At 36.6% G+C, this 15845-nt stretch overlaps 2 protein-coding genes across 3 annotated transcripts; one reads left to right on the top strand and one right to left on the bottom strand.

Moving 5' to 3' along the window:
• The first annotated feature begins 1316 nt into the window (after positions 1-1316).
• LOC105133282 (uncharacterized) lies at positions 1317-4599 on the top strand. Its single transcript, XM_011037214.1, has 5 exons — positions 1317-1895; positions 2270-2514; positions 2671-2704; positions 2887-3647; positions 4048-4599. The coding sequence occupies exons 1-5, from the start codon at positions 1529-1531 to the stop codon at positions 4279-4281; spliced, it is 1641 nt and encodes a 546-aa protein (XP_011035516.1). The 5' UTR covers positions 1317-1528; the 3' UTR covers positions 4282-4599.
• A 355-nt stretch (positions 4600-4954) lies between these two features.
• Positions 4955-14224, bottom strand: LOC105133281 (ATPase 10, plasma membrane-type-like). 2 transcript variants are annotated; one of them, XM_011037213.1, is made up of 22 exons: positions 13971-14224; positions 13084-13166; positions 12888-13007; positions 12640-12738; positions 12366-12503; positions 11917-12051; positions 11610-11789; positions 10989-11195; positions 10671-10790; positions 10337-10456; positions 10120-10242; positions 9573-9677; positions 9155-9299; positions 8636-8797; positions 7899-8137; positions 7488-7520; positions 7287-7368; positions 6635-6795; positions 6343-6516; positions 5919-6101; positions 5642-5805; positions 4955-5410 (listed from the first exon to the last, which is right to left on the bottom strand). In XM_011037213.1, exons 2-22 carry the CDS (start codon positions 13147-13149, stop codon positions 5314-5316), a joined length of 2853 nt encoding a protein of 950 aa, XP_011035515.1. In that variant the 5' UTR covers positions 13150-13166; positions 13971-14224; the 3' UTR covers positions 4955-5313. The 2 variants fall into 2 exon arrangements, with proteins under 2 accessions (XP_011035515.1, XP_011035514.1); XM_011037212.1 differs by having other exon boundaries at positions 13084-13168; positions 13974-14223.
• Positions 14225-15845: the final 1621 nt, after the last annotated feature.

Genomic DNA, 15845 nt, shown 5'->3' with positions numbered 1-15845 from the left:
GAAAGGGTTGGGGCCGATGGATTTGGGGGGTCCTGCTTGACTTGGCTGGTCTAAAGTGTGATTTTTGTACCCTGCAGATTATTATTTTTCAAGAAATATTGAAAACAAAAACGAAAGTGATGTCAAAACGCCCCTCAATTAACCCCTCAATTAACAAGAAGCATGTATGTTGCTATCTGGCTATTATCATCAAAGAGGCGAGGTAGCAGTAGCCACACTTTTCAGTTCCAAGTGCTGTCGCTTTTTCATTTCAACCAACAACGTAAAGATTATTCCTTTGCACAGTTGTACTAGGTTGCCGCCTGAATCTTACGAGAGCTAGAATGTTGCGTGGAGTTGCAAAAAGAAATTGAGTGCGTATAAGCAAACTCTGCTGTACGTCCTGCTAATGTTTGTTAACTCAAAAGGACAAAGTTGATTGCTAACAGCCGTAATTTGACGTAGTTCTTTCCAAAACAAGGAAGAAAGAATTGCATGTTGAAACCTCTGCTTGAATCGCCATATCTCCATTTTTTAATCAAGAAATATATAGGATAAGAATGTCATGGAAAACATCCTGTATCATGCCAAGATTATTAAATTATACACCAAGAAACTATCACATGCATGTAACAGAGAACTTCAGCTGTGAAACCTCAAGAGTAGTTATTGCATTACCAACAATCAAAAGTAAAATTTTCTATTAGAAACTGACATGGTTATCCATCTGGGCAACTTTATCTTATCATGATGATAATCAGGAGAGGAGCAAGAACAAAAAATTAGGGGGGCCAAATTAAAAAAAATATTTTAAAAAATTAAAATTTCAGTTATTTTTATTAAAATTATAAATATTTATTAGGAAGAGATTGGGAAAAATATTTTTTTATAGGAGTCAGGGCCCTGCCGACCTCCTGTTTACTAAAATTATAAATATTTATAAGGAAGAGACTGGGAAAAATATATTCTTATAGGGGTCAGGGCCCTGCCGACCTCCTGCATCCTCCACAGATGATAATGTTTTCAGTTCTGGAAATTGAGAAGAGGCCCATGGCCTGAATCCTGCATTTTGCCATCTATTCTATCTTCTGCCTGTATTAGAAAAAGATTCTTCAACATGGGTGGACAGTTGAAGGGTTGAGGCCCACAATTGGCATGTTGCTCAATGAGAAACGAGTCACAAAGACAAGGTGTTACCACGAGGTCTCAACGGCATTTGGTTATTGTTTTTTAGGCTTCGGTGCCTATTCCATGGTTGCACTCGTGGGCCGTGACGCGACTTGGCCTTCATTTATATCCAAAAATGTCATCAAGTGTAAAGGTATAAATAAGGTGAGAGATTCTAATCAGATCACATCCACTGTGTCAGTTTGTTCCAAGTTATAAACATCTTTTCTACTATCTTTGCCGTACCATCATTAATAGAGTTTTTGTTCTCTTCTTTAATTCTCCGATGTACTTCATCTTGGCTCTTGAATCTTGAACACCTACCAAAACACTCAATCTTGAATCATGATTGTCCACCGAAAAGATAGGAGGGACTGTATTCATGGCGGCTGCGACTAGTACTGCTACAAAATTTGAAAACAACACCGATGATCAAGAGAAGAGTGAAGAAAGCATTACCAACTATCTGATAGTGAGGCCAGAAAAGGGAGGAATGTTGGACTTGTTGAGGTACTTGGCATGGGCCGACATAGGAAGTGGTGTGAGATTCTTAGAGAGCTCAGAAGAGGGAAATATGGGTGAGGAGGCAGCTGATCATAGGTGGATTATCTTGGCGTCTCTTATTGCTAGGAAGATCATCTCCTTATTTGGCAAGCCCTTGGAGTACACTGGTTTTGTGGTTGATTTCTTCCTCAATCTCTTGTTTCAGAATGGTGGCATCATGGGCTTATTTCTCAACTTTCTCCAAGGTATATCGCCTATCCTGCTTATACTCTTCGATTAATTCCCTTTCTTTCTGTTTCTATTTTGTATAAGATACATGCTTGTATATGTCTGTACTGATTACAGTAGCTAGAATTGGTGCTTGATTTCCTTTACATGTATAATATGGTTTCAGAAAGACTTACAATGTTCTGGCTTGGTTATGAAAGAGAAACAACCTAGGTTCATGTCTGGCAGTTTATACTGGAAAGTTTTGGGTTTGTTGGTGGATGTATCGAAAAACCATCTTTTGAGGAACTGGCTTAAATTGTCTTACTGATAACATTTTTGTAGACTTTTGTTATGGTTACAGTACTACTGGTCTCCTAAAAAGGTTATTCTGATTATCATGGGAATGCAGGAAAGGTGGTGATACCGCAGAGGGACACCGAGACTTTTATATGTACCATCGGGCATTTGGATGGGCGAACAGACCTATACAGAGCTGAAAACTTGCTGGAACAAATATATCATTCGGTTTCCGCAGAGAAAACAATCACAGAAGAAATAGGGAACCGCGCTCATATGGACCTCTGTATCATGGCATCCAAATTAGCTTATGAGAATGCTAAAGTTGTTCAAAGTATTGTTGTTCATTACTGGAAGGCAAGCGACCCTAACTTCTGCGTCTCCCTCAATTTTTCTGCTTGATTCTCTTGAATTCAATTAATTTCATTGAATGATGTAATTTTGATTGACTGGTAACATATGTATTGCTGATAGCAACTAATATAATAATATGAACTTCTGACAAAACAACAGATGCATTTTGTGGACTTCTACAACTGCTGGAATGGTAAGCATGCAACAAATTTTGGATAGAGTTGTATTAAGTGGAAGATTTCGAACTTTCCAACCTTTCTCATTGTCTATAAAATAGTATTCCTGTACTTGGTTATCAGAAAATAATTACTTTGCTCTTCTGATCAAGTGTTTGGTGCTTTTCCCTCTTTTTCTTGGTTAATGATGCCTTGATAGATTTTCAAAAGGAATTTTCCACTCAAGTGTTCATTCTCTGTGACAAGCCCAAGGATGCAAACTTAATATTGATTAGCTTTCGGGGCACAGAACCTTTTGACTCTTATGATTGGGACACTGATTTTGATTACTCTTGGTATGAGATTCCAAAACTGGGAAAAGTCCACATGGGATTCTTAGAAGCATTAGGTTTGGGCAACAGAGATGATATTACCACCTTCCACTATCACCTTCAGATGAAGAACACAAATTTCAATCACGATTATGAAGGTTCTGGATCACCATTATCAAATACTGATTCTGACATGGAACAAAATGAACTGGACCTTTCTTCTGATTCTGACAGAGCTACTGCAGTAGGTCATAAGAAGTTCCCGCCAGAAATGGTGAAGAAGACTGCATACTATAAAGTGAGAAAGAAGCTCAAGAGCTTACTCGTGGAGCACAAGAATGCGAAATTTATAGTCACTGGGCATAGCTTAGGTGGTGCACTTGCTATTTTGTTCCCATCTGTGTTGGTGCTGCACCAACAGATGGATGTAATGAAAAGGTTGCTTGGGGTTTACACATTTGGGCAGCCAAGGATTGGGAACTTGCAGCTAGCAAAGTTCATGGAAGCCCATTTGGAGTATCCTGTTCCTAAATACTTCAGGGTGGTTTACAGCAATGATCTTGTCCCTAGATTGCCTTACGATGACAAAACCTTCTTGTATAAACATTTCGGAGTGTGCCTTTATTATAACAGCCTCTATATTCAACAAGTACGTACATTCTGCCTCCAATTGATCTTTTTCTTACTATCTGCATAAAATGCTGCACTTTTTATTCATTGAAATGTTCCCTTTTAAAGAAAATGAAACATCTCAACCCTTTGCCAATTCTGAGGCATCTGTCTCTGCTCCTTCTCACAATTCTAACGGCAGAAAGGAAGAAGTCATCTGATTGAATCGGAGTCTTTGTCTATATAGCACTTTTTATTTGTTATGCTGTAGAAATACTGGTACATCTAATCCATTACGAAATTTTTAACGAAAAATAAACCACTTCCACTACACATGTGATCATTGTTATCTTTAAACAGCTTCTATTTTTTTTTTTTCATCATAAGTGGTTTATTTGCCTGATGATTTTGTTTCTTCCTTTTGATTTGCTTATTTGAAGAAAGTGGATGAGGAACCAGACCCCAACCTCTATGGGTTGAGAAATGTTATTTTGGCACATCTGAATGCTATATGGGAGTTAATAAGAAGTTTTATAATCAGCTACACCCATGGGCGAGAGTACAAAGAAAGTTGGTTCATGGTGTTGGCCAGGTTAGTGGGACTGGCTCTCCCCGGGATTTCTGCACATTGCCCCACAGATTATGTTAACTCGGTAAGACTGGGAAAAGAGTGAGTTGTTCAAATGTCTTCTTTCTGATAGGCTTCTGTTGCAAATAATGTTGGTGATGGTGCCAAGATGAAATGCTTGCTTTATCATGGATTGAGTGTCCAGTTGTCTACATTATTTCTTACGCTTTTGGGTTCTGGTTTCCATTTTGATGTCAAAGCACCTTTCTTTCATGCCCTTTGGATTATGTAGTACCTACCGGTGTCTGGCTGTCCAAAATATTTGAGTTTCTATTGCAGAAAAAAATTGCGTTGTTCCGTTTATATTCCTGGGCTTGTAATGCCTGTCAGGCAGACGATCTAATTGTGAAATTTTTGACAAACATGAAATCTGCTATGTAGTAGCTTGCCAATTTGCTAGGCATCTTTTTTCTGTGGGTGTATTAGGTTGTATAGGTTTTGTGCCTGTGATTGGTTTCGTGTCATTCCTTTGAATAAAATTTTGTGTTTCTATCAGAACTCGTTGGAATGTCTGTAGCCTAACTCCAGTGAAACCCTCATTTTCTCATAGCATGTAAGTCTTTGAAGCTTAATGAAGTCGCTGTGATAATGCAGCTAGTGCCATCAAGCTTATTGGCTCGTAATATGCAAGTACCTGCAACTGGAGTGTTTTTTACTATATTGCAAAGAATCCACCTTCATACCATCTATTCAATATTCATAATTCCCGAATCAAATAATGTGACAATTCCACTGTGTCGAGTAGTTTTTATTACTGTAAACTGCCTAAATATGACAGTAAAAACTCTGCAAACAAATACAAGAATTCCCAAACCTCAACACAAATAGCATGTTAAAAGAATCGCAATACATACTAGGAAATGGCATCAGTTACTCTCTGAAGATACCTTCTTAAGATGTGCTCTGGACAAAAACATCTGGAGATTATATCTTGCAGGAGTTACAGGTGCGTTCTGGACGACTCCTATAACAAATGTCAATTCCTCTAGCATATCATGCTCCACAGTAGTTATGTGAGCAACTTCTGTCAAGTTTTCTTCACAGGAAAATTGGAAGATACATTGTTTATATCATGTCTTCAAACCGTATGAGCTGTTTGAATTAAATTTAAGTCCAGATTTTTGAGCCTGACTACCGATTCTACATGTCCTCTCAAGGTGTGAATCTCCCCCAGTCTGCAAAGTTGAAAAGTTATTCAGCAAGTTCATTCAACTTGAGAGTATATTAGCTTTTGGGAATGAAATTTGGACATGAATATCACCGAAGGCATAAATTGGTTGCTGCAAGCTAAGATATATAAACTTAGCATGTAACTGGGAGACAAATATTGCTTGAAACTGACCAAAGCTCAAGGGATAATCATGAAATAGGTCTCAACAAGAAGTGACTAAAGTCTAAAAGAGTACCTAGCTATTTCTGCACGCCGTCTGGCCTGTTCGGCAATCAAAGTTGATCTCCTGCCATTGAAATCTTGGTCTGTTGCCATCAACCCTTGTAGACTCCTCTGGGAAAGTATCCACTTAGCTTCTCTATCTTCCTTTCCATAATCTTTCTTTGTAGTAAAAGCGGTCTGTTGAAAAGAAAAAAAGAAAAAAAAGAACGTAAAGAAAAAAAGCGTATAGAGACATTTCACGCCAAGGCACCTTCCTTAAGCGATGAATGACAAAACCCAACTTCACTAACCTTTCTATCAAATAAGAGATTCCATGCTTCTCCACTCAAGGCATAACGAATTGTGAACTTGATAATATCCAGTGGTACGTAGAAGACCAAACTATACAACCATATGACACCAGCCCATCCCCATCCAATGCCTCTAATATAAGCAAAGCTAATATGTGCATATACAGCAATTAAAGTGGCCACCTAAACATCAAGAAACGACAGTCAGAAATGTACTTTAACTCCAACAGGTCTCATTTTGTTCCAAAGTGAAGTTTGTGAAAGAACACATGAGAATTTGGCCCAAATGGCCAGTATCAAAAAAAAAAATAAAAAAATTAAGGCTCTTGTTAGGCATTTTCAAACAGGATTTCCTGAATGTTGAATATGCGAGAATGATTGAATGATAGAGCCCATTTAGGAGCTTTCCTTGGGTACAGCTTACCAGTTGAGCCACCACAAATGCACACATCAAGAGAATTCCAGGCCTCTCAAGGAACGACCAACTTTGACTACGCGTAACAAATATTAAAGCCTGGCTGATGATGCTGACTTGTAGATACACAGCAGAAGAGACTTCCTCAGTGTTGCTGGAGATAGACCTCACATGGAAGTGTGTCTGCACACAGACATGATTAATAGCCACCAATATCAATATGGGGAAAATACAACCAATATTCGCCACAAAATCTCACTATATTAAAACCAGCATAAAGGAACTACCAAATGTCTGATACCTCGAAGAAATTTGTATCGATCACAGTCCAGTAAAACAGGACAGTGACCAAAGCAAGATATGTGCCGATGACAATGCCTGTCGCAAATATCTCTTCCAGCTTCCAACTGTCAGGCCTTGGAGATGGCTTAACTCGATCTTGCGAGATAGTCATTATGGTCCCTAAAACAAAATAGCACAATAACCTTCTTAAATATCATGCAAAGCTGTTTATAATACTATCCTTCTGTTACAAGAATCCTTCTTCCATAATTTCTGTATAATACGTATGCATGCTTCGGATACTGTTACGTTATAGTTAATCAGATAATGCAGTGTCCTCATCAATCCATTTGGTAAACAAGTTCTGCGTTTGAAATAAACTTTCTATGCCAGAGAGAGGCACTGTGGATGGCAACTACAGAAGACGCTGCTTCCGAATCCATTTATTTCCCGCTGTCATTTGCATAGAGCTAGCACTGCAAACTGGGTTTGGAAATATTCTTTCCCTACTCTATTGTATTTTTATTTTAGTCTGTTTTGTGTCTGAACACCAATCAATACCATTTAGTTCACTCTGTTATCAGATTCTTAGAAAAAATGTAAGGGATCAGGAAGTCACCCAGAGGGGAAAAAAGAAATAGGAAAAGCTTTCATGTTTTGATATACATTACCATCATTGAGTATTGCTATTATCAGAACCATGAAAGGTGGGAAGTCATATTCCCATATCAAAGCTAGAAGCACAAAACCAAGCTGCAAAGCAATTGAATTTAAAAAATTAACTGAAAACTGAAGCAAAATGCAAGAGCTTTCAAGGCAGATGTTCAGGAAATTGAACAGCGGCTAAACAAGTACAAAAAAATCCAGCTTACCACAATCCTAATGGTTATGGAGACGGCATATATCTGCAAATGCATGCAGGATAATCAGTTTTCTCATTAAATTAATTCAGAAGCAAGACATGAAAGAAACACAACTGGTAACGTTAAAAAACACGATAAGCTATTGCATCTGCAATCCTGCAGACTCTATGATGTACTTTGCATGCTTATTTATATTGGCCAACAAAAATTACTTCCACTCAGATTTATCTCCTGCCTTAAAATTATCTAGTGATCTTGTATAATTAAAACAGTGACTGGTTCATTCAATTCGATTCGTAAGTGTACCCTGCATCTGTGGCTAGCATTTAACTTATCTACATTAAATAAGACTATAGATCAAAGTATAACAAAGTAGGACAGTAAAAATGACATATTTAGAAGAAAGGATTGATACTAAACTGTATAGTTCTTCATTCTTTGGAATATAGCTCTGCTAGTTAAGACAGCACTGATAATCACACTTAGACCAGGCTCTGTCAAGACAATATCAGAAGCACTTCTCGCAGCATCTGTAGAATCTGCCACTGCTATTCCAATATCTGCTTTCTTCAAAGCAGGTGCATCATTCACACCATCTCCAGTCATTCCAACCACATGCTTCTTTTCTTGTAAAATTTTAACAATTTCATATTTGTGTTCTGGAAGTTGCATAGCAATCAGAAAAAAGAAATCAGATGTAAGAATTGTAAAAGAACCATCTTAACCTAAAAGCTTAAGCTTTTAGGTGAGGTTCTAGGATATGAATTATATTATTCTCTAACACACTCTCTTAAGTGAAAGCTTTTTAGACTTGAAACTTGCACAGACCTATATTATCTTGTGCTTAATTTTTATCAAATAAATAGAGATGATGAAATTCGAACTCGTTACCATTTGATTATCAAGACTCTGAAATAGAGATGATGAAATTCGAACTCGTTATCACTTGGTTATCAAGACTCTGATATCATATCAAAGAACCATCTTAACCCAAAAGTTTAAACTCTTAGGTGAGGTTCTAGAATATGAGTTATATTATTCTCTAACAAGAATTGTATCAAAGTTTACAAACATAAATACATACATAAAAGTAAAAGGTCAGATCAGCATTAACTTCTTTGAAATAATAATAATAAAAAAATGATGAGTTTAAATACCTGGAAATACACCAGCAAAGCCATCTGCCTTTTCAATGAGCTCGTCGACAGGAAGAGCTTCATTTTCATCCCTTTCCCGTCCTAACAATGTTGAAGAGGGGTACATGTTCGTTCCCATGCCAAGTCGTCTTCCTGTCTCCTTTGCAATTGCCAGTTGATCACCTTCATTAGCATATTTACAAATTAGTTTTCTTCAACATTTCTGCAAAAGCCACTCATTGGGGCATCAAGATGCAATGGTTGTCTAAATTGTGTGGACAGCCGTAATGAAGTATTGGTGATAAATTGTTACGCTTGATTGTAACTGAAAGAAATTAAACATACTGAAAATCTCATCCAATGTAATGACAACAGCCAGAGTTTTTTTTTTAATAGGATCATTTCAATACATCATGCTCCCTGTCTCTCAGAAGAAGAAAAATTCTGTTCAAGTTTTCACAGATATGAACATTCTTACCCAAACTAGCAACGTACTCATTGTATACAAGCTCTTAAATATCACAAGAAATTTGCATGTACCTGTAATCATCTTGACATTAACTCCAAGGTTTAGTGCTCTGCGGATGGTCTCAGCACTATCATGCCTAGGAGGATCAAACAAGGGCAACAACCCACAAAACGTCCAAGGACCTCCAGGACTTTCCCTAGTTTTTTCAGGAACTTCCTGCATCAGAAAGGTGCGTTCTTGGGTACGTTTATTATGAATGACAATTCAAGGGCATCCCAAAGTGTAATTTGCTAGAAATACTTCTTTCTCAATGAGACAAATCATTTTCATGAAATTATATATCATTCTCAATGAGACAAATCATTTTCATGAAATTATATATCATTATCTTTATCATAGAACAACCAATTTCTTTATATATATGGTATGTATAAGGTCAATACATACACCAAACATCAATGAGAAAAGAGAGAGATGCAATCTGTGTACCTGAAATGCAACTCCAAGTGATCGCAGGCCCCTTTCGGCAAATTTTTCAATGATGGTATGCACTTTCCCAGAGATCTCGTCCTTCTCTTTGCTCATATTTAGAATCTGAAATTATAGAAAAACGAAACAGTTTCATGCTCTGCTACAAAATACGTGAAAGCTAAATTAGTTTTTATACATGAACTAAGAAATGATTTTTTATCAATAAAAAACTAATTTTCCATATCAACTTATACTTAGAGGCCTGTTAGTTTAATCATAAAGTCAAAAGGCAACCAGATTTTCTCGCAACTCAGAACGCAATTATGAAATTTGTGAAGGGTGAGTATAGAGAGAGCTGAAAGTTGATATTCAATAAGGAGAGCGATAAATGCATTTTTTTAAAATGTTATAGAAGGCGTCACAACTATCTTTTGTAGACAACAGGCATTGAAGAATATCAAATTGGAAATGGATATTATCGATCATTGCAAACTCAAACTTGATTAAGTTTAGCAGTTAAGAAATCTTATAGCAATTTTGAAATTGAACATATTGAAGGCGATACCTGCTCAGGAGCTCCTTTGCTAGCTCGATACCAATTACCATCAGAATCAATGTATGTAATTGCAGTACGTTTGTCCACCGGATTGAAGGGTAAGAAATGCACTTCTCTGATGTTTTCACGTGCCTGCAGACAGAAAGGTAAAATCATTCTTTTTCACACACACACATGTATATAGTCAAACAGAAGAATCCTGAGCTAATAGATATCCAGTCTCTACCTCCTTTGGATCAGCAAGCATGTTAACTATGGCTGCATCAATAGCATCCTGATTCTCCAATCTGGATGCTCTGGCTGCAAGCAAGACAATCATATCTTTGTCCATATCTTTGTTGAAAACCTGCAGAAGATAAAAGTCCTATTGTTAGGTTTGTCTAGATAAATGAAGCTTTAGAAACTTTATAAAAGCCTAATTGTGTTCAATATTTGAGACTGATGAATCCAGTACAGAAGATGTATCACTTCAACAGGTGAGAATAATAGGAGCATTATATTCCTGCTTGATGTAAAGAAATAGATGTAGCTCCCTGGAAATAAAAATAAGCTTTCTGTACCTCGATAAGGTTTCGATCTACTGTCAGGCGATTGAGGGTAAGAGTTCCAGTTTTGTCACTGCAGAGGACATCCATTCCTGCCATTTCTTCTATCGCTGTCATCCTCTTTGTAATGGCACCCTAACCAAATGAAGGTGAAAACGAGTCATATGATGATGAAGTTCATCATTTGGGCTGGATATGAGTTTCTTACTGTCTGAATTACTCTATGATATCTTAAAGACATCTGAAATCATTTGAAAACGACTGAGCTATATAAGATCACTGTCATAATGTGTGTGTATACATACATATTTTTTTTTCTTTTAAGATTCGCACCTGTTGAGATAGCCGATGAGAACCAATTGCTAGTGTGACAGACAAGACTGTTGGCATAGCTATTGGTATTCCTCCGATTAAGAGAACAAGAAGGTTGTTGATTCCATCCCTGTATGAACGGTGCTGTACTGGGAACATGACAATGATTTCAAGAATCATTCCAACAGCTATAGAGCAAATGCAGAAGTTCCCAATGGCGGTAAGGACCTGCCACATACATTTTAACCATGTCATATTTAATGTCTCACGGTCTGCAATTTTAATTAATGCTGCTCAGAATTTATGAAAATTATATAATGATACTTCGGAGCTCTCAGAACTTGTCAACTTGCAATCACCTGGTCCTGGACTTATTTGACATGTTCCAATATAAGCTCCTTTCCTCATCATTTGACATATTTTCAAATATGCAACTGTTTCCAGTTGCAATTTCTATCCATGAAGTTAAAATAAATGCCAGAGAATTTAAGCAGAACTAGTTATTTTTGCACATGCCTTGCGTTGTTTTTATTTTTGAAGACAATAAAATTCAATGAAAACTTGTATATAACATAATATTCCGTTATATATATTTCAATATTTTTATACCATTTTCTTTTCACTCGAATATATCATCCTTACCTTCTGGAAATGTCCAACAACTTCAGTGGAGTCAACTAGATGTGCTGCTTTTCCAAAGAAACTGTTTACTCCTGTCGCAATAACCACAGCTTCAATTTCTCCTTGCTTACATGTTGAGCCAGAATAAACTTCATCTCCTGTTCTCTTGGTGACAGGAAGAGATTCTCCAGTAAGAGCTGACTGCACAAACAGATTCTTCCTATTATTCCATAAATCTTGTGCTCATGTTTATGTAACTGTAACATAAAATCACCTGAAAAAAGGTAAATTAGCTAAGAGATAATAAAAAGCTGTAAGAAGAACTTGCCTGGTCAATTTTTAATGAATCTCCTTCGAGTAATCTAGAATCCGCAGGGATGATATCCCCAAGCTTAATGCTAACTATATCTCCTGGCACCAAAATAGCAGCATCTTGCTCTTTCCACTGCCCATCTCTCAGGACCTGCATCAACATGTGGTGATTACTGATTAGAGCAACAATTCAGGCACTCGAAAGAAACCTGACAGATAGGCAAAATTGTTGACTAACATCAAAACCTCCATCAGCAAGATGGTTTTCACAACTGAATCCATGTTTTGAGGATTATGTCTGAACAAACTTAATGCAAGATAACGTTGATTTCATCATAATACCTAGAATTCTAAAAAAATAGCATGCGAAAGAAAACTAACTTAAGCAAAGATGTTGAGCACTCATTTCAAATACATTTGTATCCGTTATATTAAGCGGAAGGGCATGGCTCAAGGGATATATACCTTCGTTTTGGGAGCTAAACGAGCCATAAGAGCGGATGCAGCATTCCCAGCATTGTTCTCCTCTATAAAACTAATTGTTGAATTGATTATCAACAGGCAAATAATCCCTACAAAATCCTGCCAGTCAGGACCTTGCCCCTGAAATATCATTTCCGACAATGGAGTTATCAAGCGGAAAAACACCATCAGAATATGTTGCAAACAGAACCCAGAAAAAGAGCTGGAAAAGAAAACCATACGAAATTAATAATGGAATCAAAGTTGAACTACTCACTCCACCATTAGCAAGGACAATTGCCATTATTGCTGCCGCTTCCATAACCCATGACAGAGGATTCCACATAAAACTAAGGAATTTCAAGAACTTATTTTCCTGCGAAGGAGCAATTGAGATTCTATGAATTGAAGTTTACATTCGTTTCATCTGGAAATTTAAATCATCTTTCCAGTTAAGGTGATTTATGGTAAAAATTGAGTTTTCTAATTGCTTCAAAAAGTAATAGAAATGGAATTAGTGGTTACTGGCTTCTCTTCAAGTTTGTTTGGACCAAAAATCTTCAATCTGGCTTCAGCATCTTCGGACGAGAGTCCTCTGTGTGATGTTCTCAATTGCTCAAAGACCTCCTCTAGTGGCAAACGCTCCTGTCAAATAAACATTTTGAAATGTTTAGTACTAGGAATTGCGTATTCCAAAAAGTGGCATTTCTGCAGAACTTACCAAGTCAATCCCCTCTCGGTGGAAGCTCTCGGGATTCAACAGTGGTTTCTCCAGATCCTCAGCCATGATTCAGGCCTCACAACCTGGAAATTACAACAGATTTTTCACATAATCATCAACATGGAGTTTCTGTAACCTAAAGCATCATAAATGGTGCTATATCACAGCCATGGATACTACTTGCCTACTCCATTGAAATATATCACAGCCATGGATACTACTTGCCTGCTCCATTGAAATATATAACTTGACCATTTTAGTTGCATGAAAACACACATGTATGAATCTGCAGAATGACATGCTTGCAAGAGATTCGATTATAAACCCTATCTATGTACATTGATGTTGAATAGAATGTATCCAAATCGAAGCATACAATTCAGTCTCAGCTGAACAAGTCCAGTCAACAAGTCGGGCTCAACACTGAGATGTTTCAATGTTTTCCCCTTCAAGCATTTACACCTGGGCGAAGTTCTAAGAGCCACAAAAGCAAACAATCCGATCCTTGAAGTTGAAAGGATATTTCTTGATCTGTGATGTACTAATTACTTGGTATTTCAAAATCCGCAGAAACTATAAATAGCAATAGTCATAATATCAACACCAGTAGTACCATAGGTAATTGAAGTTAGGAACTAAATTATGCCCCTCTACTGTTCATGCACTAAACTATGCTTGTGCATTCACCACTGTAAAATTAAAATGGCCAGGCTCAACCACTGTGACTTGAATTGAACGTTAATCCAGCATCTCACATGAAAAGTTCACATTGCAAATCCAACAAAAAAGGAAGACACTGAAATCCCCCATAACTGAGAAGCAAAACCAACCTAGTTCAACACCCCATATTTAGCTGAGTAAACACACATATTCATCGATCAACTAACCTTTTGTCAAATCGGGTAAAGCTTGGAAGACTGAAGAAACACTAGTCGTGGAAGGATTGAGGAGGGTTCTGTTTCATGAGCGTAAAGAGAGTTGAGAAAGGGAGGAGTGAAGTATGAGATGTTTAAAAAGGAACGCAAATATCATTAGATAATCATGATTTGGAAGCTGACTGTTAGGTTGGGGATTCATGAAGAGCAGATGATCCTAATAATCCTACAATGTCTCCATCTGTGCTTAGCCATTAATTCCTTCAAGAACTAGAAGACGACTAAATTCTTAAGCTTGTTTGAAACAAGACTCTCTACCACCCTGTCAAGGAATAAGGAATGACCGTTGCCCAACTACCTTTCAAAACTTGCTCTTCTAACCTAACTGTCCCTTCCCATTTCCCTCCAAAACAGGCACTAACCTTTTATGGCGGTGGGGGTGATCAAAATGCGCAAGGAAAACATGGAACGTCGGAGGCTACCACATGCACCAAACTAGTTAAGTAGGCTGATTGGTTGGAGTTCCAAACCTTCATGGGATTTGATTATTTCTTTTATAATCATTGCATGTAAAGTAGTGTTAGGTAGAAATACTTTACTATTTCCAACTTCGACAATGATTTGGATCTATGCATATTAATCTCCAGCTCCTACAATTTGTTCCACACGTTCTCAATAATTCATGAAATTAGGGTTGGAATTGGGTTCGCAATATTTCCAAGAATTTTCTTTATATAGAAAAAAATAAAATAAATTTATATTAATCAAATCAAGAGAACTCATCCAACCCTTAATCCTAAGGTTCAAATATTATTTGTTTTTGTGGTTTAAATCATGTTACATGATTATTTGAATTTTATTTTTTGAAATTAATTTTTTTAATATTTTTTTTTATGGTTTTTAATATGCTGATATTATAAATAATTTAATTTTTTTAAATATTATTTTTTATATTTTTCTCAATAAAAAAAACATTAAAAATAATTGCTACTACTTTAGGACTTCCAGTTTGATTAATTTATGTATACTGTATGAGACTCCAAATTGTTGTCTGATGCCTATTTCCTGACATGGAATGTTGACCATCAGGTGCCAGTGTTCAGTACAGCTAATCTACCGCACCAACCAAAATAAGAGTGACGTGTAATCCGAAGAGATCCCTTTGACATGGAACCATCGATTTTCCCCAACAACCAAAATAGCTAATTCTTAGACACGAATGGGCCACTGCTGGGCTAAGAGCCTGACATTTCAATCGTTGTTGGGCCGGCCCGAATCGAGCCGCTTCAAATGTCTTAAATATGTTTTATACTTATAATAACTTTCACCTCAATGTGACAATTTAACCCCAATTTACCCGAACGATTCGAACGGGTAATTTCTTTGGGTTAATTACCTTCTTGATGGATAATAGATAAATTTAGATATCTTGATCCAAAAAATATAATTTGTATTATATGCTATTAGTCTAATATAATATACAGATACAGGTACACATATAATATTTATACATATTTCAAATATATATATATATATATATGTTTATTATGTTGAATAATAAATATTAACCGGGTAATGAATACCTAATATATATTTGAAATCCAATAGATAATATTTAAATTTCATCTAATAAATAATAAATAAGATATAAATATACTAAAAATGAATGCTTCTTGTCTTCCTGCTCTAACTAAAAGAAAGAAATATCAAATGGAGATTTGACAACATCAGAATTGCGTGGAAGATTTACTGGTTTTTATTTATCTACCATGAACGTTGGCAACTAATAGGATTTATTGTTTTTCATTTTAAAAAATCACTATTCTTTTGTTTTTTTCTCTCTTCTCTACTCAACATCTTTGCTTTTTTTTTTTTTTTTTTGTTCAT

Source organism: Populus euphratica, unplaced genomic scaffold (assembly GCF_000495115.2).
Source record: "Populus euphratica unplaced genomic scaffold, PopEup_1.0 scaffold110.1, whole genome shotgun sequence".
Lineage (NCBI taxonomy): Eukaryota > Viridiplantae > Streptophyta > Magnoliopsida > Malpighiales > Salicaceae > Populus > Populus euphratica.
This window is presented reverse-complemented; position numbering and strand designations above follow the sequence as displayed.

Excerpts from the sequence above, each read along its gene's own strand:
- LOC105133282 (XM_011037214.1), top strand. The coding sequence starts at position 1,529 with ATGGCGGCTGCGACTAGTACTGCTACAAAATTTGAAAACAACACCGAT. Across the intron at positions 2,515-2,670 it reads TTGTTGTTCATTACTGGAAG|ATGCATTTTGTGGACTTCTA; the intron begins GCAAGCGACCCT and ends ACAAAACAACAG. Across the intron at positions 2,705-2,886 it reads CTTCTACAACTGCTGGAATG|ATTTTCAAAAGGAATTTTCC; the intron begins GTAAGCATGCAA and ends ATGCCTTGATAG.
- LOC105133281 (XM_011037213.1), bottom strand. The coding sequence starts at position 13,149 with ATGGCTGAGGATCTGGAGAAACCACTGTTGAATCCCGAGAGCTTCCAC. Across the intron at positions 11,790-11,916 it reads ATTCATTAAAAATTGACCAG|TCAGCTCTTACTGGAGAATC; the intron begins GCAAGTTCTTCT and ends CTGTTTGTGCAG. Across the intron at positions 7,369-7,487 it reads CCATAACCATTAGGATTGTG|CTTGGTTTTGTGCTTCTAGC; the intron begins GTAAGCTGGATT and ends ATTGCTTTGCAG.